At 35.1% G+C, this 27,918-nt stretch overlaps 1 protein-coding gene across 2 annotated transcripts in view; it reads left to right on the top strand.

Annotated features, from left to right (window-relative positions):
- Utx (Utx histone demethylase) overlaps positions 1–27,918 on the top strand; it is an 802,237-nt gene that overhangs the window by 502,002 nt on the left and 272,317 nt on the right. For both annotated transcript variants that reach the window (XM_090413874.1, XM_090413875.1), the window contains 2 exons: positions 8,924–9,017; positions 23,485–23,710. In XM_090413874.1, the coding sequence (XP_090270000.1) occupies positions 8,924–9,017; positions 23,485–23,710 (320 nt within the window). The remainder of the gene's footprint in view (positions 1–8,923; positions 9,018–23,484; positions 23,711–27,918) is intronic.

Raw genomic sequence — 27,918 nt, forward strand, 5'->3', positions numbered from 1 at the left:
ATGTTTTCTGCTATGTCTCTAAGTATTTCTTGATGGCTAGTGTAGCAGTTCTTAACATCTTGAAGGGTTGCTAAGGAATCTGAGAAAAATATAAACTCCTTTGGGTTTTGTTTATCCAAATGTTGCAGTGCTGTGTTAATGGCCATTAATTCTGCATGGTATGAGTTGCATCCAATACTGTTAGTTGTTTTTAGTTCTATATTTTGAGAGCCATAGATGAGTAATCCACTCCCAGAATTGCCATTTGGATTTTTGGAGCCATCTGTGTAGATCTTTATTGAGTCACGTCCATATTCCATTATTTTTGAAAGAGCTAATGATCTCAAGATTTCAGGGTTTTCTAGGCTTTTTTCCTCATGTTTTCCCTATTTCAAAGTTGATAACTATATTTTTCCTGTCTTAATTTGGAGAAAATGCTGGGTAGTTGGCTATTTTATTTTCCATGATTTCATGCATTGTTGATTTTTTTTTTTTTATTCTGTTTGTTGGTTGCCAATTTTTAAAAAGTTCACTTGTTCTATGATGCGCAAGGATGGTTCTTTTTTCTACAAATTTAGTAAGATTTTCTTACCACCTAATTTTTAAATGAACAAGGTTGGATTCGAATTCTGCTATTTTTCCAGGAGTTGTGTTCCTTAGTCCGCATATGATTCTAGCTGCATTTTTCTGAATTTTTATAAGCTTGTCTAAACTGGTTTGTGATGTTTGCATCCAGATAGGTGAAGCATATTCCATTATGGGTTGTATAATAGAGGTGTATGTGACTTTTAAGGTTTTAGCATCGGCTCCCTACTCTTTACCTGAGATACTTTTCACAATATTTAGTCTTTTTCTCTGACTGCAATATTATCTATATGTTTATTGAAGCTTAGTGATGGATCCAGAGTAACTCCAAGGTATTTAGGATTTTCATTAAATGTAATTAGTCGACTGTTTAGTTTAATCTTTGGTCTCCACTTTCTGAGGTGGTTATTAATGGTAAATACACAAATTTCTGATTTTTTGGTTTAATTTATAGTATAACCAAGTGGAAAAATTTTCAACATCTACACTTGATACTGAACTGTACTATAGATATGACAAACTTTTGGAGATGTGATTCATACAAAAATGGTTAAATTAATTACAAATATCAAGTTTTGGTAAATTTCATCAAGTCCTGAAGGAATTATTATGATCATTTTCAATTATTTTTTTAATAAAATACAGTCATTATTATAGAGAAAAAAGAAAAAACACATTATTATTACTAATTCTATTCATTTTACCAAAAACTGAAATTATAACAGCATGAGGATTTTTGGGGAAAAAAAAAAAAACTTCTTTTCATGCAAAACATGAAATGCAGCTTTGTTTTGAATTACTATGAACCAGTTTCATAGTAATTTGAGATTTAGTTGACCAAATTGTATTATTATTGGCCTAAACCACAATGCAGAAATTATGGTACAGACATGACAGAATTTCATACCAGCTTGGGTATGAAATTCTGGTTAAAGAAAGCCCTTGTTGTTTTCTTCACAGAACCAGGACAAACAGTGCACAGTCAGCTACTGGAACAAACCTTGGAACACATCCAAAGTCAACATCACAAGTTCAAGATTGGACTTGAATTTGTGATGTTGACTTTCTTGACATTCTTTCAACATAAGAAGCAACAATTAAAAAAGCAATGGAACTAGCAGAAGAATTGGATAAGTACAAGATCAACATAATAGGTGTAACTGAAAGAAGACAAAAGCAGGTGAGGTTTTTCTAAGCAACAAATGCAGAGTATTATATTCAGGCAATACAATCAGGGAAAAGGAGTAGCTGTAGTATTCAAAACTAAATACAAGAATAATCTTCTCGAATGGCAGACAGTGAATAATGTGGTTGAATATCTGATGGAGAACTGGACAGTGAGACTTATTCATGCCTATGGGCCAACAAAAGTTGGAAGGAAGAAACAGATAAATTTTTTGAGGCATTAGAGAAGCTGCTGACACAATAAAAAAAAATGGTCTTGTTGGAGATCTAAACAGCAGATTAGGAAATGATTACCAGACACACAGAAATATTTAGGGAAAATTTGGAGAAAAGAACAAAGCTAAGAATGATGGTGAGCACCTGCTACATTTTTGTTCAGGACGTGGACTAGTTGTTGCTAACACTGTGTTCTAACATAAAAATGCACACAAATTCGGAGAGAAGATGCAAGGAATAAGAAAAGTCTCATTGACTATGTTTACAGTAATGTTTATCCATTGGTGATCACTTCCAATTTCAAAAGTATACAGAGATGAAATTGGAAGTGATCACCATTTAGTATTGAGTGTGTGTGTGCGCACGTGCACACACACAACAAATCACAAGCTGCATTGCGTCATGCTACAGTGAACCGAGAATAAGTTCTTGGTCAAACATTGAACGTTGTTTCACTTCTGGTATTCAACCTCTAGTGAACATAAGTAAATTAAAATAAATAATGAAATAAACATAATAATCTTAATTAAACTACTTCAGCAGTTATTTATTTTTTCTTATGGTCCTGTTGATTTAAATTTCCACTTTCTGTCTGACATTTGCCATGTTGTTATCTAATTTAATTTCTCTTCTTTTGGTCTTCACTGTGTGGGAAATTCTTCTTTATACCAGTCATAGGTGAGCCATTCAAATCCCTGAGACTTCTAGGCTATCATTTTTGATGATGTTTGGTTGGTTCATAATAATTTCACAGGCTTCCTTAAATATGCATTCGTACCAGGTTTTGAAACAAATCAAAGTTGAGCAGCTATTGGAAGTGAACTGTGGCCTCAAAATATACATCCCTTATTCAAGAAAAATAAGACATTGAAAACAGAAACCAAACCTTGAAGATTCAGTAGCAAACCCTGAAGAAAACATTGATTGATTGAGCATATAGTGAACCTGTCTGTAAGGATAGAAAAATAGAACTCCGTGGTGGACTCAGGAAGTTGAGGCAGTCAACAAAAAGAAGAAAGCATATTGAAAGTTCCTGGCAAGTAAGTTAGCTTGTGCTCTTAGAGAATACAGAAAAATGTATGAAAGTGAAGCCATGTGTAAAATAAGCTGAACAAAAGCCATGGGAAGACTTTGGTAAGAACATAAAAAATAAATACCAGGAGAGTGATAAAATATTTTTGAAGCTATTGAAAAAAGTTTAGAAATGCAGAGGCAGGAATACTGTAAAAGGAATCAGAGATGATAAAGGTGACATGAAAACTGAAGATAAAGATATTCTTGATGTCTGAAGTAATTACTTTGAAAGATTGCTAAATGCAACAAGCAGTGTCAGCATGGCAGTAGAAAACTCAACAGGAATGCAGTCAGGAAGCTATGAAACTGAAAATATTGTAGTGAATGGAGTTCCAGGATTAAACAATGATGACAGAAATGTGAAGGTTGCTGTAGCAGAAGTTCAGAGAATGTTGAAGACATGAATAAAGAAATAGCTTGCATTTTTGGAAATTATGGAGACAACTACCGTGTTTGAATAAAAACTTTAGTTTAATATTACTAAAATTTTACAATTCGACGTTTCGACCTTTATGTCAAGGTCATCTTCTGGAGCGTACAAATATACACAAGAAACAGGCTATACTACAGTCATACTGGTTCATTAAAGACACTGACTAACCGCTACCACAATTGTTGGCCTGACCTCTGGTGGGAAGAAAAAAAAAAATTATACATCAATGCTAGGGTCCTATTATTTGTGTTGTCTATTATATACATATATTAACATCATTCCAGCCAGTTGGAGTGGAATGGTTTCTAATACTAGCGGATTGGCTAGAGTCCTGACTTATGTTGAATCTTTCATATTAGGTTGGCTGAATGTGTGCCATCCAGATCCTTGGAATTTTCATACCATCTTTATTGTTGATATTTGGGTGGTTTATCAGGATTTCGCAGGATTCTTTAAATTTTCTTTCGTACCATGTTTTTGTGCGGTGTAAGGAGCAGGTGCTTTTCCAGTTGATTTGGTGTAAGGTGTTAAGTGCATGATCTGAGAGGCCTGCTTCACCATAATGGTTATATTTAATGTGTCTAATGTTTTCTTTCTTGCATATAGGGATTGTCTGTCCTGTTTCACCAATGTACGGTAAGTTACAGGTGCAGCGGATGCAATAGACTCCAGGATGTGCTAATGGGAGGAGAGGATCCTTAGAGGAGCTGAATATGGTTTTAAGTTTAGTGGGTGGTTTAAAGGTGGCATTGAGGTTATAATGTTGTAGGATTCTGTTGATTTTTTCTGATAACCATTTAATGTATGGGATGGCTATGGTTTTACTGTAATCTAGATTCGTTTTTGTTGTGGTTTTATAGAGTATTTTATTGACAGTATTTTTGTTATAGCCATTGTTTATGAATGTGTCACTAATGATTTTTAGTTCTTGTTTCATGGCTTGCTGGTTAAAACAAATAGTTGTGGCTCTGTTTTTAAGGGTGTTTATGACTCCATATTTTGTGCTGGGTGGTGGTATTAATTCGCATGTATGTATTGGCCCGTGTGTGTCGGTTTTCGGTAGACCGTGAAGGATAGACTGCCTGAAGGAAGACGTGTAACTAGTGTGTCTAGGAACGGGAGCGAATTTTGGTTTTCGATTTCGATGGTAAATTGTATGCGTTCGTGTTGTTTGTTTAGGTGGCTGAGGAATGTGTTTAGCATTTGTCGCCCGTGCGGCCAGATCGCGAACACGTTGTCAAAGTATCTGAGCCAGATTATCAGTTGAATTGGGGGGGATAATGGTGAGCCCATGGCTGTACCTTCCTTTTGTAGGTAGAATTTGTTTTGCCACACGAAGTAACCGGACTTTAGTACGTGGGCAAAGAGGGCCGTAATGTCGGGCGGAAATTTGTTCTGTAGTAGGAGAATTGTGTCATTGATGGGGACATTAGTGAAAAGGGCAGAAACGTCAAAACTGACTAATAAGTTGTCTTTGTCGAGTGTTATGTTTTTGATTATGTTTATAAAGAGTTGTGTGTTTTTTATGTAGGAGAGGGAATGACCTACCAATTCCTTGAGTGTTGCTGCTAATTTCTTGGCTAGGTGGTAATTGGGACTGTCTATTCCTTCCACTATTGGTCGAAGGGGCACATTTTGTTTGTGTATTTTCGGAACCCCATATATTCTGGGGGGGGGGGGCGTAGTGGGGTTTGAGTTTTTCAACTGTGTCTGGTGGCCAAGAAGGTATGAAAATTCCAAGGATCTGGATGGCACACATTCAGCCAACCTAATATGAAAGATTCAACATAAGTCAGGACTCTAGCCAATCCGCTAGTATTAGAAACCATTCCACTCCAACTGGCTGGAATGATGTTAATATATGTATATAATAGACAACACAAATAATATGACTCTAGCGTTGATGTATAATTTTTTTTTTAGGCCAACAATTGTGGTAGCGGTTAGTCAGTGTCTTTAACGAACCAGTATGACTGTATTATAGCTTGTTTCTTGTGTATATTTGTATGCCCCAGAAGATGACCTTGACATAAAGGTCGAATTGTAAAATTTTAGTAATATTAAACTAAAGTTTTTATTCAAACACGGTAGTTGTCTCCATAATTTCCAAAAATGCATTCGGATCACCGTGCAAGCCTAAAAGAAAGGAAAGCAATAGCTTGCTTGCATGTAGTCCTTCACAGGATGAAGTGTGAGATTGAAAGGCTACTGAAACAGCATGAGGTTAATCAAATTGAGAACAGAAAAAAGGAGGTCTGAAGCCAAAAAGAAAATTGTAAGTATAAACAAGAAAGAGAGCATAAGCAGATAATTTTTAAGCCAATTCTATGATAAGGAGAGTACTTCATGAATGCACTACAAAATCTTGTTTTTCTGGTGTGAAAATTAATAAAATTAGTAATGCTGTTAGAATGGAGAGAGGGAAGTGAAAGAATTGATTGTTTTGGCTGGAACCAATGACGTGAGAGATGAGAAAGTGTTGTACGAGGGGAGGATGTGAAAGAGTTATTGGAAGAAGCCAAAAAGAAGAGCAAGAGGGGAGAAGTTTGTAAGTCTGCTGTCATGCTCTGATAGAGGAGAATTGAGAAGGAGAGTGATGATTGCTAATGAATCAGTATGCAGGATGCATAGAAGCAGTGGTGATGTAGTTTGTGGACCTATGGCCTGAGTTTGATGTATAATGCTGGTGGATCACACTTAAATGGATTCAGAGTTTGTGTCTGGAGAGCTTTTTTCACTGAGTGTGGAAATGCAAAGTCAGGAAAACTAAAGAAATTAGGGTGAATGCAGATGTGTGTGTGTAGGCACTCAAGAAGTAAATGAATGTGAGAATGACCAACAAGTGCCAAATCTAGTCTCAAGCAAAAATTTGAATAGGGTAGTCAATTCCAGTAGTAAAAGTGGTTGGGAACCTATAGGGATGCTGCAGTTTCTATATACTAATGTCAGAAGTTTTTATTATTATTATTACTTAACACCTCCAGGGAGACTCAGAGATAATTACTTGAAGCAGAATGTGATTGAGGTGACTCGGGGGGCTAGTGCTGGATCTTGTTATAAGATCAGAAGACCTGTCCATAAATAAGATGGCCACATTGCCTCTGATTGGGAAAAGTGATCATGTGGTCTTGAGTTGGGAAGGATCAAAAGATGTGGAAATTCCAGTTGAGAAGGGGTAATGTGGAACTACAAGGCAGGTGATCATGATACACTTGAAGCTGCTATAGCATAAATATCACAACAGGGCTACTTCTATATAGAGACTAATATCTTCACATCAGTTGCCTTAGTATTAGTAGTCTTAGTATATGGTCTGGCTCCCACTGATGAGACCTCAATAAAGGTTGAAACTGGTGTGGGTAGTGGCCCTTCCCATAATGCATAGTATTGTACATGTCTGTAAATATGTGTGCTTTGCATTATGGGATACTAAGGGAACTGATGTGAAGTCATTAGTCTCTATGTACAAATAGCCCAGTCATGAAGATACTTCACATGCAAACATTCTTTGCTTATACTTGGATAAAGGATTAAACCAAGAATATACTTTTTTGGCATCTTTAATTCATAAGGTAGTAGTTTGGTAGGCTTCAACACTGAAACCTAAGAAATAGTGGTGGAAGGAATCGTCCATGGTGCATTTTGGACAGTGGTTATTGTTGCAGAGATTTGATGTTAGGTCAACAGGAGATCATTATGTTTCACTTTCTTACAGTTTGAGATATTATTAAATTGTTATTATTATTATTATCAAAGATTAAACATTTGCCTATTCTGGCTTCACTGGTCTTTCCATTTTGCAGCTGATATTGGAAAGATATTCGTTCTATATAAATGGTCTTTCCATTTCTCTCTATATTCTTTGATATTTCATTGTAAATCCCTAGCTCTCTTCTAATGTCCTAATTTTTTATATGGTCTAATTCTATTCATCTATTCAATTTATATAGAATAGATTTGGAGATAAACTACATCCCAATCTTATACATTGAATAATTTAAATCTCCTCTGTTAATTTATTGCTTAATTCTTTTATTTTTGTATCTGTATATTATTATTATTATAGTTATCAAAATTCAATATGCTACAGTTATATGGTGTCAATGGGACATTATATCAAGCAATACTTAGTCTTTATTTGAGTTGTAAGTTAGCAGTTAGAATTGAAGGAAGTACAGGAAGATGGTTTAATGTTAAATCTGGTGAGAGACAAGGATGTACATTATTCCCTCTGTTATTCATTATCTATATGGATCACATTATGAAGGAAAGTGGTATTAAACATTATATCAAAATTAGATGTTAATGTCAGCTCTTTGCTTTATGCGGACGATGTTATACTTCTAAATAAATCTGCTGCAAGTCTGCAAGATTCTCTGACTAAATTGAATAGCTGTTGTAATAGATATGGTATGAAGGTCAACAATAAAAAGACAAAGACAATGAAAATAGGCCAAATCATTGAAAATGTCAACTGTGTTGTGAATGGAGAACCTGTGGAACAAGTAAAACATTTCAGCTACTTAGGCACGATTTTAGTGAAGATGGTAAATTAAATATAGAAATAGACAACAGAATCAACAAAGCTGGTATGGTAGTAAGTCAATTGAATAAATTCATATGGAATAAGAGAGAAATTAGCTGTATACATGACAGTGTTCAAACCAGTTTTAACTTATGGATCTGAGAGCTGGGTCAGAAGTAAAACACTTGACCAAAGACTAGAGACTACAGATATGAGAGTCCTGAGAAAGATTATAGGCGTGAACAGATGGCATCAATGACAATATCATATTAAAAACAAGGATATTAGGAAAGAACTTGACATTGTTAGCAGGAATGCGTAAGCAGAACTAATCTCAGGTGGTATGGTCACTTAAACAGAATGGGCGAGGAAAGATTACCAAAACAAGTGTTCTCTGCCAGGTTGGCAGGAAAACAACCCAGAGAAAGACCAAGATATAGGTGGATTGATATGGTACAATATGCCTTAGACAATCGAAATATAAGATCTGATAATGATAATATTGGAGTTTTGACAAGTAACAGACTGATTTGGAGGAAAATTGTAGATAGGAAGTTAGTAATGATGTAAATTTTTCATGTAGTACTATCATATCCTGTATACCCCTTGAAGGTACATGGCAGGAATTTGATGATGATGATAGTTATCAAAATTAAGAGCAATAGTTTAGTTTCCTTTATAATTTTGTGATTATAATTTTCAGATCATTTTGAAATAAATGTATTTAAAAGTATGAATGCTTCAGAAAGATTCTTAAGGAGATACTTAGCTTACCTTAGTATATGAGTTATGCCTAATTATAGATTTTCTGCCATAGTTTTTGATTCTTTGATAATTCATTCTTTGTTATATAACTGAATGTAATATAACATGATATGCTTTTTGTGTACACCTCATGTGAATTTTATTATTTAATAATGGTATAGGGAAAGCATAAAGCAGCAAAGGAGGCATATGAGAAGTTGTTGGAGCAAAAAGATTTACCGCAGTGTGTGAAAGCTGAAACTCTGAAACAGTTAGGTGAGTCCATGTTATATTGCTGTTGCCATTTGATATATGATAAATTGCAATTTAAATTTTATACTACTGATCTTGAATGTTGCTGTTCCATCTGATTGTTTTTATTGTTATTATTTTATGTATTAAAAATTATATATGCATACTCTTTCTGTACATTATATTTCTGAAGTTTTAGGTGCATGAATTTGCACCATAATCCCTTTTTTTTAAACAGGTATTATAAAGTGTTGTAAAAAAAACAGAAAGGGGTACGTGCTGTGAAATAAGTGTGTTCTTTTGAAATGTTAAGTTATTATGAAAAATAAGTGTTCTATAAATTCAGTGGCAGAATTTTAAGAGCAATGCTTCATCTATTACATAATATAGAATAAAATACCAATTCACACAGATATTAATCACCATATTAAAGGCATGGCCAATATAGTCACTTTTTAAAGTGTTCTTAATTTTTGTAAATACATTTCTCTTCTTGGCATAAATGTTTATGCTAAGGATTTATCTTTTCCAGGAATAAACATTTTACAAATATCACTTCTAAAGTATACAAAAAATAGGTTTTCACTTTTCCTCAGGACATTACCTCTGAACAGCTACAAATTCTATATAAATTGCAAATCTGTCCAACCATTGAATTCTCTTGAACATTTGGGGTGATACCCTTAAGAACTCCCTAAAAATACCTGTCTCTGTACAGAAGAGAAAAATCAGGTTTATTAATAGTAACTCATTTCTCACCAGTTTACTTACTTTCTTTCACAGAGAAATAGAGACATTCTATAAATAATTCTTGATCAGTTTTTTGTAAGATTTGGCACCGATCATTCTCTTACTCCCTTCTGTATCAGTTAAAACAAGTGCAGCAGCTATTCACTGCCCCTTTTTAATTCAATTTCCATGCTATCTCTCATGTATGGGATGACTATAATTTATTTATATATTATTGTTATTATTATTATAGACAGTGCCATAAAGGTGCCAGTACACTGTACCATTGTATACCATTCCCCTGCAAAAAAAAAGTACGGTCTGTGTGTGTGTGTGTGTGTGTGTGTACACGTTCTGTACAGTATACTTCTTAAGTTTTAGTTGCATGAATTTGCACCATAAGCCCTTTTTTAAATAAGTATTATAAAGTGTTCTAAAAAACAGAGAGATGACATGCTCTGAAATAAGTGTTCTTTTCAAATGTTATATATGTTTGTATGCAGACTTCAGTAGAAAGGAAAATAATATTAAACTTAAACGATTAACTTATTAAATCTTTGATAAATCATAGGATACCTGTTAGAATGCATATTGATTTAGAAATGTTGATTTTAGGAGAGCTGAAAGATAAGTTGTTTTTGAAAAGAATTAGTGTTATTTGATTCATCTTTATTTGATTACTATTTAATGAGTTTGTTTGTTGGTAATAGTGTTTGTTTCCTCCTAAGAGTTGTTACTTTTATTATACATTCTATTGTATGTTATGACAGTGATTCGAAGAACAATGGTAGCAATTTGAGCTTGCATGATTTTGTTTGCTAGTTAGTGTGAAATGTATTTCACTTCATAGTATGAAAGGTTTGCGGAAAAATAGAGTGAAATCAGTGAGCACATATGTCTGAGGTGTTTGAGTGCAAGATAAATGACAGTGGAGAGTTGAATGATGAAAGGCAAGAAAATGGAAATGTAAGGTTGTTGTCGTTGGAAATCATCATCATCATCAAATCTCCTGCCATGTACCCACACGGGGTGTACAGGATATGATAGTACTACATGAAAAAATTATATCATTACTAACTTCCTATCTACAATTTTCCTCCAAATCAGTCTGTTACTTGTCAAGACTCCAATATTATCAGATCTTATATTTCGATCGTCTAAGGCACTTTGTACCGTATCAATCCACCTATATCTTGGTCTTCCTCTGGGTCGTTTTCCTGCCAACCTGGCAGAGAACACTTGTTTTGCTATCTTTCCTCGCCCATTCTGTTTAGGTGACCATACCACCTGAGATTAGCTCTGCTAACGCATTCCTGGATGCAGACAATGTCAAGTTCTTTCCTAATATCCTCATTTTTAATATGATATTGCCATTGATGCCATCTGTTCACGCCCCTAATCTTTCTCAGGACTCTCATATCTGCGGTCTCTAGTCTTTGGTCAAGTGTTTTACTTCTGACCCAGCTCTCAGATCCATAAGTTAAAACTGGTTTGAACACTATCTTATATACAGCTAATTTATTGTTCCGACTAATTTCTCTCTTATTCCATGTGAATTTATTCAATTGACTTCCCACCATACCAGCTTTGCTGATTCTGTTGTCTATTTCCATATTTAATTTACCATCTTCAGTAAAAATCGTGCCTAAGTAGCTGAAATGTTTTACTTGTTCCACAGGTTCTCCATTCACAACACAGTTGACATTTTCAATGATTCTGCCTATTTTCATTGTCTTTGTCTTTTTATTGCTGACCTTCATACCATATCTATTACAACAGCTATTCAATTTAGTCAGAGAATCTTGCAGACTTGTAGCGGATTTATTTAGAAGTATAACATCATCCGCATAAAGCAAAGAGCTGACATTAACATCTCCAATTTTGATATCATGTTTAATACCACTTTCCTTCATAATGTGATCCATATAGATAATGAATAACAGAGGGGATAATGTACATCCTTGTCTCACACCAGATTTAACATTAAGCCATCTTCCTGTACTTCCTTCAATTCTAACTGCTGACTTACAACTCAAATAAAGACTAAGCATTGCTTGATATAATGCCCCATTGACACCATATAACTGCAGCGTATTGAATAGCTTCTCTCTTGGCACCTTGTCATATGCCTTTTCCAGATCAACAAAACTTAAATACAGATATTTGTTATATTCCCAGGCTTTCTCGACTATTTGTCGTAAAGTGAAGATCTGATCCTGACAGCCTGTGTTTGGCCTGAATCCAGCTTGTTCTTCACCAAGCTTTTCTTCCACAATTCTTCTCAACTGTTTCTCAAGTATACTTGCGTAGATTTTGCCAGGAACACTCAGTAGGGAAATACCTCTGTAATTCTCACATTCAGTTTTATTTTCCTTTTTATATATGGGTACTATGAGAGCTCTACTCCAATCATCAGGAATTCGTCCCTCTGTCCAGGCTTTCTGAACTATGCAGTGCAGCCACTGTAAGACTCTTATACCATCATACTTCAGCATTTCTGGTCGAATATCATCTACTCCAGCTGCCTTTCCACATTTCAAGCCTTTGATGGCTTTTTCTACTTCAAGTATGGATATGTATTCCTGACTACATGCCTGGTCAGTGTTTTTTACCACTGTGCTGTCATCACTTCCTGCTTCATTTAGCAGTTTTTCAAAGTAATTACTCCATACTTCAAGGATATCTTTTATTCCAGTTTTCATATCACCTGTATCATCTCTAACTCCTTTTACAGCACTCTTTCCTCCATTCCTAAGCTTCTTCAACAACCTCCAGAATATTTTGCCACCTTCTTGATATTTATTTCCTATATTCTTGCCAAAGTCCTCCCATGACTTTTGTTTAGCTAGTTTTACACAGTGTTTAGCATGCTTGCATTTATCTCTATATTCTCTAAGAGCACAGGCTGACTTATTTGACAGGAACTTTTGATATGCTTTCTTCTTTTCCTTCACTGCCTCTTTAACTTCCTGTGTTCACCAGGAAGTTCTGATTTTTCTATCCTTGCAAACAACCTCACCACATACCTCTCTGGCTGAATCAGTCAGTGTTTTCTTGAAGGCTTGCCACTGAATCTCCAAGGTTTCGTTCCTGTTCTCAAACTCTTTCATTTTTTCTTCAATAATCTTTGTGTATTTTAGACTACAGTTCACATCTGAGAGCTGCTCAACTTTTATTCGCTTTAAAACTTTCTTACATGTTATTCTTTTCAATATGAAATTCAATTTTATCCTGCTCAAGACTAAATAGTGATCACTTCCAATTTCAAATCCTCTGTACACTCTGGTGTCCTGCACCAGGGAGAAAACATCACTATCAACAATAATATAGTCAATGAGACTTTTGAAATAACTGTAGAAAATTAATGAGACCAGGAATTTGAGATGATTGTGGACTTGGAGTTGAAGTTTAGAGAGCATATAGCAATGGTCATAACAGCACATTAGTGTGCTGTTATGATCATACCTTCCCCATAATAAAGTTTTATTAAAGTCATATCTGGTCACCTGATTCCATGAGGAAGTGCTGGAGAGGATCCAGAGGCAAGTGATCAAGATTATAGCATGTCTACGGAGTGCCCCTTATGAGGATAAATTGAAGGTTTATTGGAGGATAAATTATGAGCCTCAAAGGGTATTCAATAGATGAAAAAGAGGGGACGTGATAGAAGCACATAAAGAAGATTGACACAGACTTTTTTTTTTTTTTTTTTCAGTACATGTAGGGAGGGAGAGAACAAGGTGTCATCCCTGGTCTTCATACGGTTGTTAGCCAGAAGAGTATGGTTAGCCAAGGTATGGGGACAAGTTTTATGCTTGGAGGGTTGTGAATTGGCGGGGGTGGGGGGTTGCAAGTGAGTGCTTCATGGGTTCAAGGAGAGGTATTTTAAGTATCATGAGAACAATAGCTAGAATCTCATGTTGGAGGCTTAATGGATTTTTTACAACACTCAAAAAGGATTAAAATAGAATTTAATACTTCCTATATTTCGTCCTAGTCACTAGGACATCTACAGGGATTACAAATAATATTCATAATGAATATTATCCTCTGCACTATCTACATCCTGCTAGAACATGACCCCACAAAAACACAAGTTAAGAAATTAAAAATCTTACTTAAAAAAGTATCTTCTTGGTCCCCTGATATCTCGTAAAAACTTAAACCTTTCCGCTCCCATCCCCCCTCCGAATATACAGTTTACCAAAAATCCACAAACCCAATTCCCCACTCAGGCCTTTAGTAGATGCCACCAATGCACCTTGCTACATCTCTCTTAGAAAACGTTTTTCCTTCTGACATCTTAGATCTCTTTTCCTTTGCCATTAACTCTGAGTATTTCTCTTGGAAGAACAAAATCTACAAGCAGATAGAGGGAACCGCCATGGGTTCCCCCCCCTCTCACCCTCCCTTGCCAATTTCTATATGGAAGATTTCGAAAAACGAGCCATAGACTCAGCCCCACTCAAACCTTCTATCTGGCTAAGATATGTAGATGATGTGTTCTCTATTTGACCTCATGGCCCAGACACGTTAGACTCCTTCCTCAGTCATCTCAATAGCCTACATCCAAGAATCCAGTTTACTATGGAAAAGGAAAAGAACAATTGTTTACCCTTCCTAGACACCTTAGTCACATGCCTGCCTAATGATACACTTGCCTTCACTGTATAAAGAAAACCCACACACACAGGCAGATACATTCACAAACTCTCCCACCACCACCCCTCTCAACAATATGGCATTATTAAACTTACCAAGAGAGCCCACAATCTTTGTTCCACTGGAACCGCCCTCACTGCTGATCTTAACCACATACACAGCACTTTCCTCTCCAATGGCTACAGCGATCACAGTATCAAAAAAAATAATCAGTTCCTCCCCCATTCCCCGTCCTTCTCATCAACAAGATTTTAAAAATGCCATCACCATACCCTACATCCATGGCATATCCGAAAAAATAGCCAAGATTCTAAAAAAGTACAACCTACACACAGCATATAAGCCCCACCGACCGCAAACTTGCTACCCTTATCCATTCTACGAAAGATCAGCTCCCTCCTCTCTCCCTGCCTGGAGTTTACAAAGTACCCTGTTCTTGTAAGCTGGTGTACTTTGGACAGACAGGCAGATCAACATCCATCTGCCTGGAGGAACACAAGTCTTACATCTGTAAACACAACTATGGTCATTCAGGCTTGGCTGACCATGTTTTGGACACCACCCGCAGGGTATCATGGAAGAAAACCATCATGCTCCACCACAGCAAATTCAAGAAAGAGAGACTTTTCTTAGAAGCAGCAGCAGCTCTCAGAAACCAACCAAATCTTAATAAATACGGTTGCATTAAGCTTCCAAAGATTTGGGAAACACTCATCACCAGAGGTCCCACCTTACATTCCAGGCCACCTACTACCGCCCTAGAGGGCACTCCACCTAGATAGGACTTTAGTGTCACCCACGTGGTTGGGCTTAGTATTGTATGATATTTGTGTGCATGTTACATTAGTTGTTTTTGTAATCCCCGTAGATGTCCTAGTGACTAGGACGAAATATAGGAAGTATTAAATTCTATTTTAATCCTTTTTGAGTGTTGTAAAAAATCCATTAAGTCTCCAACATGATGTCCCCACAGCACTTAAGCCTCTAAATACGAATGGCTAGAATGGGTCTCCTACAATGAATCTTTGACTCCATTTAGATGCCTGAAAAAATAATAATAATAACCCACAGTATTTAGTTTCTAAATTTTCAGATTGCAAATTTTCTGCTGATAATTTTCAGTTTATGTAGTTATCTGCCATGCTATGTCTTTCAGAAGTAGCTCAAAAAAAGTGGTATATAAATTCTTACTTTCTCCTGTCATTAAATTTTTAATTTATTTCATTTGTTTTCAATTAGAGAAATGAAGTATAAGCAGTCTCCTGTGCTTGCATGATTTTAAAAGAAAGGTTTAGGTTTACGTCATCATGTACATACATTATCCGTCAGTTTCCTGTGCAGAACACAATGGTTAATACTTGTTTATCCATAGACTTAAGAAAAGAAAAAAAAATTTTCATTCCATATATGGAGTCACACTGCCTGAAAGAATAAAGCCAAGGCAACTCATGTTGTATTTGTTGCACATCATTTTTGCATTAAGTATAACTTAGGAATTGAAATATTTAAAGTACATATGCCTCAGTAAAATAAATATTATTTATTAACACAAATATTTCTTTTTACATATCATAAAGCATCACCAGCTGGAGTTGGAGAACAATGGTGGAAATTTGAATACAGAAGAACTGGAAAATGTGTGTTAGGATACATTTCTCTCTCACTCACTGTGTGTGTGTGTGTGTGTGTGTGTGTGTGTGTGTGTGTGTGTGTGTGTGTGTGTGTGTGTGTGTGTGTGTGTTTAATACAATTGAGGATAACACTTTCTCAAATTTTTGGATTACAAAAGGCAGGCATTGCAATTTAAGAATTAAGACTGTGTAATTGAAATGAAACATTTGAAACAGCAGTGCTTAACTTTACACAGTCTTCTGTGGAATGAGGACATAATACAGTTGTGTTGCTATTACTCTTGCCACATAAAACAGCTAGAATTTAAAATAGTTTATTAAATACTCAACTAGTTTCATGAAATTCACGTGTTTCACATCATTACATAGATTACAGATTCTTCTCAAGTGCATTCAAGGAGTCAGCTGAAATGATAAAAGACCCTCAATAGTGCATCGTGAAACAAGAGATGAGTTTACATCTTCTACTCTTCTCTCATTAAACACTATATGCACCCAGTTTTCAGTAGTTCACAGAAGACCACGGACCAGCAATAATGTCATAGTACTTGTGTACCACCATTGTTATTCCTGTTTTCAAATACTTAATTTTGGACATTACCTGTTTGAAATCTGTTTTTTATTTTTGGTTATTCACTTACTTCTCCTAATGATGTGAAACATGAATTTTGCAAAACTAGTTGAGTAATTTATAAACTATTTCAAATTCCAGCTGTTTTGTGTGGCAAGAATACCTGAACATGCTGGTTAACATTTTAGATTGATGCCATCTAATTATCTCACAAAAGAATGTGAATATACATCTTTCTCAGGTATTCGAAGCAGTTTTTTTCTGTGTTGTCAAATCTAGTATATTATCAAAAGTTTTGCATGAATTATATTCACAGCAATACAGTAATCTTCAGAAGTCTGGCCCAACTGATGAGACTACAATAAAGGTTGAAACTGGCATGTGAAGTGGCCCTCACCATAGTTTTGCATTATGTACATCCATTAATGTATAATGACAAATTATCCAGTGTAATAAATTTTTGATGTGAAGTGATGAAGGGAACTTTAATTACAGATTTTGTGTATGCATAATTGGATAAAGGATCAAAACAAGAATATAATTTCTTGTCAAGTATGATTCACTTTCCAAGTGGCAAAATGGTGATATGCCATTTTGCTAATTGTGTATGGAAAATATGACTTCTATGTCTATTTTGCTTTCAGAATCTCCACAGGTCTAGGCTCTTACTGAGACTTCAGTAAATGTTGAAACTGGTCTGAGTGGCGACTGTTCCATAATGTTTGGCAAATGTTGACATACTGGGCCATTCCAAGTCAACAATTAGTGATACTATACTTAGATGGAAGTGCAGAGAGTCAACTGCTAGTGCTACCCACAGTGGATAATCCACCACACTCACTGAATGTTACTATGGGGTGCTACGAATGATAATACACTGTTGTCCAAAAGCTAAGGATGAACTATATTTTTGCCTGTATATGAAAAAATTTTCATGACTATATCCATATGTGGACATAAAGTTACTGCCTGCATACTAATAAATTACATTACACAAAAAAATGTGTTATATATCTCGTACAAATTAAAGTGTAATATGGCAAAATTTACAAATTTCCTAAGGACGTGGTTAAGGAATTAATGTACAGTGCTTACAGAAAACTATGTGGAGAGACATTTCAGTATGAAATATGTCTACCAAGCTACAATGTAGCTCTCACAACATCGTACCATGCTTAGCACCAAGTGATTCAGCAGTTCTTCAGGGCTTGTTTGTTTTCTCAAGGGGAATTTCAAGCAGCAGTTGCATTCCCTATTGCATTCCAAACGTGTTCTATGGGGTTGAAATCTGGGCATGCAGGCCACTTGATTTGATTAATATCCTCAGTCTCCAGAAGTATCTCCACTGCTCGTGTATGATGTAGTGTGGCATTGTCATCAATAAAACTTAATTCCTCACCTACAGCACTACAGAACAATCGAACATGACATTGAAGAACTTCATTGCAATATCATACACCATTCATAGCATTTGTAGCTTGGTGTATCCATTAAGCATAATGCTTAATGGATACCCATGATCCTAGCACCGCTATTATCTATCTCTTTCCAGAACATTATCACGATGGTAAGCAGTACTACTTTCACAAGAGATCAAGTATCATCTAGACTACGAGGAAAGGCTAAAACAACTTTCATCTGTAAAGAGTACATTAGCTCATTGATGTCTTGTCCAATTTTTATGGACACAGCACCATTGAAACATGCTCTACAGTGAGCTGTGGATAAACTTGCATCATGAGAACATTAGCCCAACAGCCAAGACAACCCAATAGCCCATTATGGGGCACCTTAGGACTCTAGGAACAACGATAGTTAATCTCTTCGGCCTCATTTGCTCGTTATTAGTGCCTGCTTTGCACTTGTCGTAGTTTTATGTTCCTATGAAGATGGCAATGTAACATTGCTAAAATATAGGAAATATTGATTAATGTTTTCTTTTAATTAATATTTAGTATACACTATAATTTCGTGAAATAATTTAATAATCATGGGTTACCAACGTATAAGCTTATCAACAAGTATTGCAACTGCAATGCAAAAGATACATGCACAGATGTATTCTATTTATATCATGAATAAAGTTATACAAATATGGTTTAATTTACTTTAAATTTGTATTCAAAGAATGAAATGACAAAAATTGCAGTTGCATGGTTTGACAACATCAAGACGCGAACAGTTCTTCTTATTGTGCTATCTTCTATTGAAGGTCAGCGACCATCTTGGCGAACAAACTGCACTCTTGTGCTAATCTGAGCAGTTGTGCACTGCTCTTTCCTGTCCGCGTCTTGATGTTGTCAAACCATGATATTCTTTTTCTTCCTCTAGTTCCTTTGCCATCAATTCTTCCTACCAAAATAGTTTGTAGAAGTTGGTATTTGATGTTTCTCATGATGTGGCCAAGATATGTTTTTCGTTTCTTGATTATTTGTACAAGATGTTTAGCTTTGCCAATAGATTTTAAGACATCTTCATTGGTAATTTTTTCTGTCCATGATATCTTTAGCATTCTTCTCTATAGCCACATCTCAAAGGCTTTGATTTTCTTGATGGTTGTCGCCTTCAATGTCCATGTTTCAACTCCATAGAGCAGAATAGACCACACGTAGCATTTCAGCATTCGGCATCTGACTTCCATGTTTAGGTCTTTATTGCAGAATAGTGTTCTCATTTTCATGAAGGACTGCCGTGCAACTTCAATCCTTGTCTTTATATCTATTTCTGGATCCCACTGTTCATTAAGCCAGCAACCAAGATATTTATATCTTGACACTTGATCGATATTTTTCCCATTGGGTGTCAGTTTCATTGATGTGGGTGTTTGCTGATGATCATGTATTTTGTCTTGTTGATGTTTATATTTATTCCCATTCTTTGGCTTTCTATGTATACTCTGTCAATGAGTTTTTGGAGATCCATAATATTATATGCAATTAGCACTGTGTCATCTGCATATCGTAGGTTGTTAACAATCTTTCCATTTATTGTGATTCCCTCTGGACATTCTTCCAATGCTTTTTTAAAGATTACCTCTGCGTATATGTTGAACAGGAGTGGTGAGAGCACACATCCTTGTCTCACTCCTCTTTTGATGTTAATATCACTGGTGGTAATGTTGCCTAATTGAGCGGTAGCTGACTGATTCCAATACAGATTTGTTATTAGTTTTATGTCTTGTTCGTCTAGCCTTATTTGTTGAAGGACTTCTATTAAGTTAGTGTGTCTGACTTTGTCGAATGCTTTTTCAAAATCTATGAAACACATAAAGACAGATTTTTGTTTTTCTATGCATTTTTGTATAGAAAAACCATTTGAAAGCCGAATTGTGTTTCACTTAGAGTTTCTTCACTTTTTCTATAAATGCGATTCTGAATTACTTTCAAAAATATTTTTAATGTTTGGCTCATTAGACTAATAAGTCGGAAGTCACCATAGGAATTCGCTTTGGGTTTCTCTGGGACAGTGATAAATGTAGATTTGAGCCAATCTGATGGAAATTCATCACTTTCATATATTTTATTAAATAGTTTTTCAAGAAGTTTGATGTTATCTGGTTCGATTAATTTTAAAAATTCTGTTTGCACACCATCTGGTCCACTGGCTTTTCCTGTTTTACTTGTTCGTATAGCATTCTCTATTTCACATTTCATGATTGCTGGTCCTTGAATGTTATCTTTTATATTTATAGGCTTCGGTCTAGTATCATTGAAAAGTTCTGTTACATATTTTATCCAAATCTGTGCTTTATTCTCTTCTTCTAGAACTATTTTTCCATTTTCGTCTCTTAGAGACACTATTTGCTTTTTCCTGAATTTTCTGGAAATTTCTTTGATGTTCTTATACAGATTGAGATTAACATGTTTCTTCTGAAGCAGTTCAATTTCAGTACATAAATTTTTCGTCCAATTTTTCTTGGCTTCTTTTATTTTTTTCTTGATGATGTTATGTGTTTCTGTATATCTGGCTAGGTCTTTGTTTTTGTACATTCTTCTTGTATCATTAAGAGAAAGAATCTCATCTGTCATCCATTCCTGTTGTTTTATATTATTCACATAACCTACTTCTTCAATACTTGTTGTTATGATGGCATTCTTTAAGCTATTCCAAAGAGATTCCACTCTTTTATTTTCTTCTATGTTAATCTGTTGTAATCGCAGGTTAAGCTGTGTCTTGGCACTTTTATTTATGTTCGGGTCTTCAGTTTTTCTACATCAATTTTCTTTTTCTTCTTTTGTGATTTTTTAGCTGATTTTAATCTAAGACATACTTCTGCAACTATGGGATTGTGGTCTGATGAGATATCTGTTCCAGGATAAGTCTTTGCACTCTTTATACTACTGTGGAATCTTTTATTTATCAGTATGTAATCAATTTGATTTCTGACAATGTTATGTCAGTTATCTTGAGGCAATTTCCAAGTGTAGAGTCTTCTTGGTGGAAGTTTCAACCAGGTATTGTTAGATCTTCTTCCTAACAGAAATGGACTAGGCGATCTCCTCTGTCATTTCTGGTGCCTAAGCCATGTTCGCCAACAATTTCTCCATCACCCCTCTTCCCACTTTTGCATTGAAGTCACCCATCACTATGTTTATATCACGTTTCTTTGTTAGGTTTTTAATCTCTTTTAAGTGTTCATAAAACTCTTCAACATCTTCTTCACTTTTGTCAGCTGTGGGTGCATAAGCTTGGATGATATTTATGTTAACGGGGTTTCCCTTAAGTTGTAACAGCATTATCCTTTCAGAAAATGGAATCCAATTTATTACTGATTTATTGATTTCTTCATCTACTATTTCAGCTAAACCATGTCGATGTTTGTTCTCATCATTCCCAGAGTAATACATTGTCGTATTATCTTGTTGACACTTTCAATAAGTTTCCAGTTATAAACAGGTAGAAATATTTTGATGTAGGTCTTGCATCTTATCAGTCTAATTGAAAACAAATTAACAAATTTAAAAGTAAACAGGAGCATTTCTCATACAGGGTCAGCTATGAATTTCAGTGCAAGTGCTATTATATAGAATTAATTACTAAGCATTTGTCATGAAACTGACAAATGATTGTTGGAAATATAATCCTTCATTTTACCTTATTAAATGCATTTTCTTGTCCTTATTTCCTTTGATTAAGAGTTTAAGTTATATCAAAAAAAATATTTGCAACTTTCATAATTAGTTATTAAACTTTTTTTATATACTGTGAAGCCAAGTTATGTCCCAAAAAATACATTTGTGATATTTCTACATATTTCATGGTTATGTTGGCTAATAGCTTCATCAAAAAGATGAATATACTAGAGAATATACAGAAAAATTCCAATAATTTCTCACAGTTTTTTGAAATATAACATTAATAATGAAGTTATTATGTACATCATTTGATATACCAATTGAACATAAAATGTTCATTGTTATTTTAGCATAATAATTTTAGCATAATGGAGGTCTGATAAGCTACGTCAACATTTATGACTTCCAGATATCATGGAGTATGAAACCTCTGGTTCTGTTTATGGTGTCATGCATTGTATCACTTAAGAGGATTCTTTGAATATCCTTTAAAAGAGATTGTCTTCTAGCTAAGGCATTAAAACAGATGACCATTCATCTCACATTGTTCTGAGATATGTAATAATGTCTCCTCTACTTTTTTATATTCAACGTTACCTGAGTGTTCCTTCTTCCAGATTTCAAAACTTTTAAGGAAATAATACCTTTATAATTTGTTTTTCTAATGGTACAAGTTGGTTTATCAGTAGAATAATTTATATAATTATTTGATAATTTTGATAATTATTTAGTAGCCATTTTAAAGAAATGGTGGAATAGAATAATTTCCATTTTGTTGAGGAGAATGAAAGTAGCTGATATGGAAATATCTTCATGTATAGGTTGGCTTCCTGTAGTCTCTAACAGTATTCCCTGTGTTTTTGATTAGAACATTTTGATTAAATGGAAATTTGTTCCTTTTTCAATTTCTAAAAACTTAATTTTTGGGCAGTGGTTGTTAAGAAACAAAACAAAAAAAAAATCCTTTGGATCTTTTAGATTATGTTTCTGAACAATAAAAATATCATCCACATTTTCCCACCATACATAAGTTTTAAGATAAGGGAGCCCATCTCTAAACTGTATTTCTGGAAATAAACAAAGGCAGTGTTTGAAAATCTTTGTAGTGTCAGGAGGAGAAAAATCTTCATGGATATTATTGGATTCTTCAGCTGGGGCATTTTTTGAATTATTAATGATATACTTTTTGAAACAACTGCTGTTTGAAGTGATTTGAATTTTTTTTTGTGTGTGTGTGTGTGTGTATTTTCTAATATGTATGTTTATCTTCCTGACAGATGTTAGTATACAGTGAAACATGTAGAAGTTTATTATTATAATAAATCTGTGAGTTAATTCCACACTTGTAATTTCTATAAATTAAAGATTCCAAAAAATTATATTCTTGGTTTAATCCTTTATTCAAGTGCAAGCAAACAATGTTTGTGTCTGAAGTAACTTCAGGACTGGACAACTCATATATAGAGACTAATGACTTTGCATCACTTGCCTTAGTATACCATAATGCAAAGCACATATCCTTATGGACATGTATAATGCTATGAAGCATTATAGGAAGGGTCATTAGTTATTAGCCTCTATATACGAGTTGTCCAGTCCTGAAGTTACTTCAGACACAAACTTTGTTTGCTTACACTTGGATAAAAGATTAATTAAACCAAGAATATAATTTCTTGGCATCTTTAATTTATAGTATAACCAAGTGGAAACACTTCAAACAACTTATAATTTCTGTTAACTGTTATCCTCATACTTTGGTTTCAGTAAGAAATATAAGTATTTATAAAAAGATTTTATTCTAATTTAATTATAACTGTTAATAGGGTGGATGCATCACACAGTTGAGGCACTTGGTGAGAAGCCACAGCGGCAGGCATATGCCCTCCACTGTCTACAGAAATCTATAGAGACTGATCCTACAAATGGGCAGAGCTTATATTTTTTGGGTCGGTGCTATGCAAGTATTGGTAAAGTCCACGATGCCTTTGTTTCATATCGTAGTTCTGTGGACAAAGCTGAAGCCAATGCTGATACATGGTGCTCAATAGGGTAGAGATTATTTTTCCTTATTATTTATTTATTTATTTATTTATTTGTACAATTCCATTTCATCTATTTATGTTTGTTTTTTTATTGCATTTAATATTTCAGCTATAGTCACCTAAGCTTCATGTTTGGTATCACCATAATTAATACAATTATAGCCACCAAATATTAAAATCTCTAGCATATGCTCTGTTCTAAAAACATATTTGCAAGTATCATTTATATCTTTTGACCTTAATTATGTACTTTGACTATTTGGAAAGATAATTATAAACATGTATGAAACATTTCATGTATCTTTACACTAATAAATAATTTAGTCAAAACTGATATGGATTACAGGAATAGTTTATTATAGCAGGTAGTTTGCTTTAACAAATGTTTCTTTAATATGTCTTGATGTATGCACTGAAAAATGTGAAAGATTTGTGGACTGTTAGAGTGAACAAAAAGAAGGGAAGCATTAATGTATGTGAAAAGTGTATTAATGGGTTAGAGAACCAGGGTCAGCACTGTTGTAGAAGAGCTTAAGCAAGAGTTGGTGAAAATGAAAAGTGAAATGATGCATCTAGAAGATGAGATTAATCACCTAAAGAAGAGATTAGCTGATGTGAATAAGGAGGAGGAAGTTCAAATAATAATTGCATATCATTGTATGGGTACTCTATCTCCAATAAGTCTGGAGACTCACCTTGGGAAACCCAAATTATACACACAAATTCTATCATACCCCTCCTTGAATCCATTCACTGTCAAGGATCTCACGACCAATTCTGACAATCCATTCCACTCATTCACCACTTTCCATGCAAAAAATCTGGTCCACACTCTTACACAATGTCTACAGATGGCCATTAGTTCTCTTACTATTTGTCATATATTGAAAAATTTCACTTGCATCAATTTTATAAAACCCTTAATATCTTGAAAGTTTCTATCGTCCCCTCTTTTCCATCAATCAACTAAACTTTGTAACCCACAAACCTTCAATTTATCCTCATGGGGAGTATTCCACAGATCTGTCACCATCTTTGTCACTTACCTTTGAATCCTCTCTGCCATCTCTTGGTTCCCAAAAAATCCAGGCAACCAAATCTGTGCACAGTAGTCAAGATGTTGCCAAATCACAGTTGTATGAAGAGGGACAACAACTTCCCTATCTTTACTTGTTAGCATGTTTTTCAACATCCAAGTAATCCTTTGAGCTATTTCACCAACTTTTGCAATGTGCAGTGTGGTATTCTATCAAATGCCTTGGCAAAGTCGAGCAGTAACATGGCATAGCTGTTACCTTTATCCACTTTTACTGTCACTTTATTATAAAATTTGAATAAATTACTAAGACAGAATCTTACATGACCCTTTATAAAAGTGCATAACTTTACTTCAACTCTTTGTCCACCATTATTCCCGAGTCCCTAGCCTCATCCATTTCCTGCAATCCAGTATTATCAATATGATACACCATATGCAACTTTTTCAACTCAAAGTGCACTTACATTTTGCAACATTAAATTGATAATCATTATCCTTTGCCCACAATGCCAATTTATTTAAACCATCCTGCAGAATATCTACATCACCTTTATCAACTATTGCTCTCCCAAGTTTTGCACCATCAGCAAACAACTGAATATCGCTGCTTAAATCTTTCGTTTAAGAGGCAATAATTTCATTGATATACAAATTAAAGAGTAGTGGCCCTAATACTGAACCCCATCCATGCCTGCTAGTCTCATATCCATTCCCATTTGCTCCAGCTTTTGTAATAATTTTCCATGTGGTATTCTATCAAATGCCTTGGCAAAGTTGAGCAGTATCATGGCATTGCCATTACCTTTATCCACTTCTGCTGTCAGTTTATTATAAAATGTGAATAAGTTACTAAAACAGGACCTATCCTTTACAAAGCCATGCTGCCTGCTATAGAGTATCTCATTCGTATCCACCCACTTGTATTTTACATTTCGCCACCATTTTCAATACTTTAACAACTACTCGTGATATATTACCTCTGTCTTGGAGTCACCTTTAGGCAGTCATACTATCTTACCCTCTATCCACTGCCTTTGAACCCTGTCAGAGCTGAGATTTAAATTGAACAACTTTGTCAGAGGCAATGCCAGTTCACTTAGCACGTGGACTGATATATCATCCACTCTCACTGCTATGTTCACATTCACCATTTTTTTAAATATACTGAACACATCCAGTTCATCATCCTCAATTTTGGTCTCAGTAACACCAGCAACTGTAAAATCTCCATCTGGATTTATACATATTTGCAAAATTATCACTCAGCAACTTAACTAATTTGTTTGGCTCAGTTACATTCCCACCATCAGCATTGTTTAAAGTCATCCTACCATAGTCATTTTTCCTTTTACTTACTACATGAAAAAAAAAAAAACTCTTTTGGGCTTACTGATTCTCTCTCTCTTTCTCTCATAGTCTGATTTAGCCTTTCTTACCATACTAGTCACCCTTCTTGCTTGCACTTTCTACTGCTCATGAGTATGCTGATCACTTTTATCTTTATATTCCCTCCACAATGTTTTCTTTTTTTGCAGCTCTTGCTTTATATCCCTACTCATTCACTTAATTTCAACTTGGTTTATCCTCCTGACCTTGTGTATGCAGTCTGATACTGCTGCTCTCAAGCAATCTCTGACCACTTGCCATGCACTACTGGCATTCTTTCCTTGTAGCTTCTCAAGCCATGGCACTGTTCGAAGTTGACTTCTGAGTCTCTCATAATCACCAGCCTTATAGTTGAACATAAACCCTTTCTTGACAGAGAATTCCACATGTTTGGCAACTTCCCAGAACAAGACTGCATGGTCACTCTCCCCAATTGGAGGCAGAGTATCTACCTTGGTTATGGATATCTTCTGATGCTATTATTAGATCCATCAATCTCAAGCTCCTTGTCCCCTCTAACATGTTTCATGTAATTATTCCTTAGCAACTGTATAAATTCCACTATCATCTTGCCATGTCCCCTTTCCTCCCTCCATTCAATGTCCCCATAGTTAAAGTCTCCTGAAATAATTGTTCAGCCTGTACTCATTGTGCTATCTGCTGATACATGACATCTACATCTTCCTGTGGACCCCTAGTCTATAGCAGCACCCAACAATGTATTTTGTCCTATTTGCTTCTATCTCAAGACAATCTCAAATGAATCTGCTCTATACCTAAAATCCTCTTTAACTTTTAATTTTGTTGGTTGTAATTCTTCAGCTGTCATCAACAATTGTGGTGTTCTCTCTGTCCTCCCTGAAAATACAATACTCTTTGAATGAGTTTGGTGTTGGGCATTTAGAAAGGTTATTGTTTGCAAAGAGTGCACTGCATCAAGAAGTTCTGGATTTGGTGATAACTTCACAGGATGTTAATGAGGTATTGACACTAATGCCAGTTGGTCTCACTGATTGCTATAATTTTTGGCCAATTTGAGCTGACCAAGCCAAAAATTCCTCACCCATAATTATTCCTAATACTTCTTGCATTCGTGTACATGCATTTTAACAACCCTTTGTACTCATAGTTACCCTTGTGTTGTGTCATTACCAACCAGAATTCAGAAACCTGTGAAATCCCATTCAGCATTATATAATCCCTGTGATAAAGAGGTATGTACACATACTCCTTTATCACAGGGATGGCCAGACACATGTTTGATTTCATCCTCCTTAATATCTCTAGTTTCTCTAGTTTTGCACTACTACACTCTCACTAAACAACACTTTCTCCAAGCATCTGATATCAAAACCATTCAAATGTAGTCCATCAGGCATATATAAATCTTTTTTGTCCATCTGACTCACCCCATATGTCAATAAACTGCACACCATTCCTCCTGCACAATCTTCTCATTGACTTTCGTGGCCCTTCTTTTCAGTTCTATCCTATCATACTGAGGCAGCAGACTCACAATCTTTCCTTTCTTACTTTTCATTTTTGCTTCTTTTAACAACTCTCTCATATCTTCTTTCAGTGCATATTTCTCATCTTTTAGAGGTGTAATGACTAATAAAATACACAAATCATTCTTTCCTGGTGGAACAATGAAAAAATTAACTGATGCTTGTCAGGGAAAGGAAGAGCAGGCATCAGATTTAGTGGTAGTTGGGCATTATATGACTTAGTTGGTAAAAAAAAAAAAAAAAAGGAATGTTTGCAGAGACTTGAGTTGTAAAGACTTGTGC

The sequence above is a fragment of the Typopeltis vanoorti genome, chromosome 24, assembly GCF_054136105.1.
Source record: "Typopeltis vanoorti isolate ZY-2024b chromosome 24, IOZ_Tvanoo_1.0, whole genome shotgun sequence".
NCBI lineage: Eukaryota > Metazoa > Arthropoda > Arachnida > Uropygi > Thelyphonidae > Typopeltis > Typopeltis vanoorti.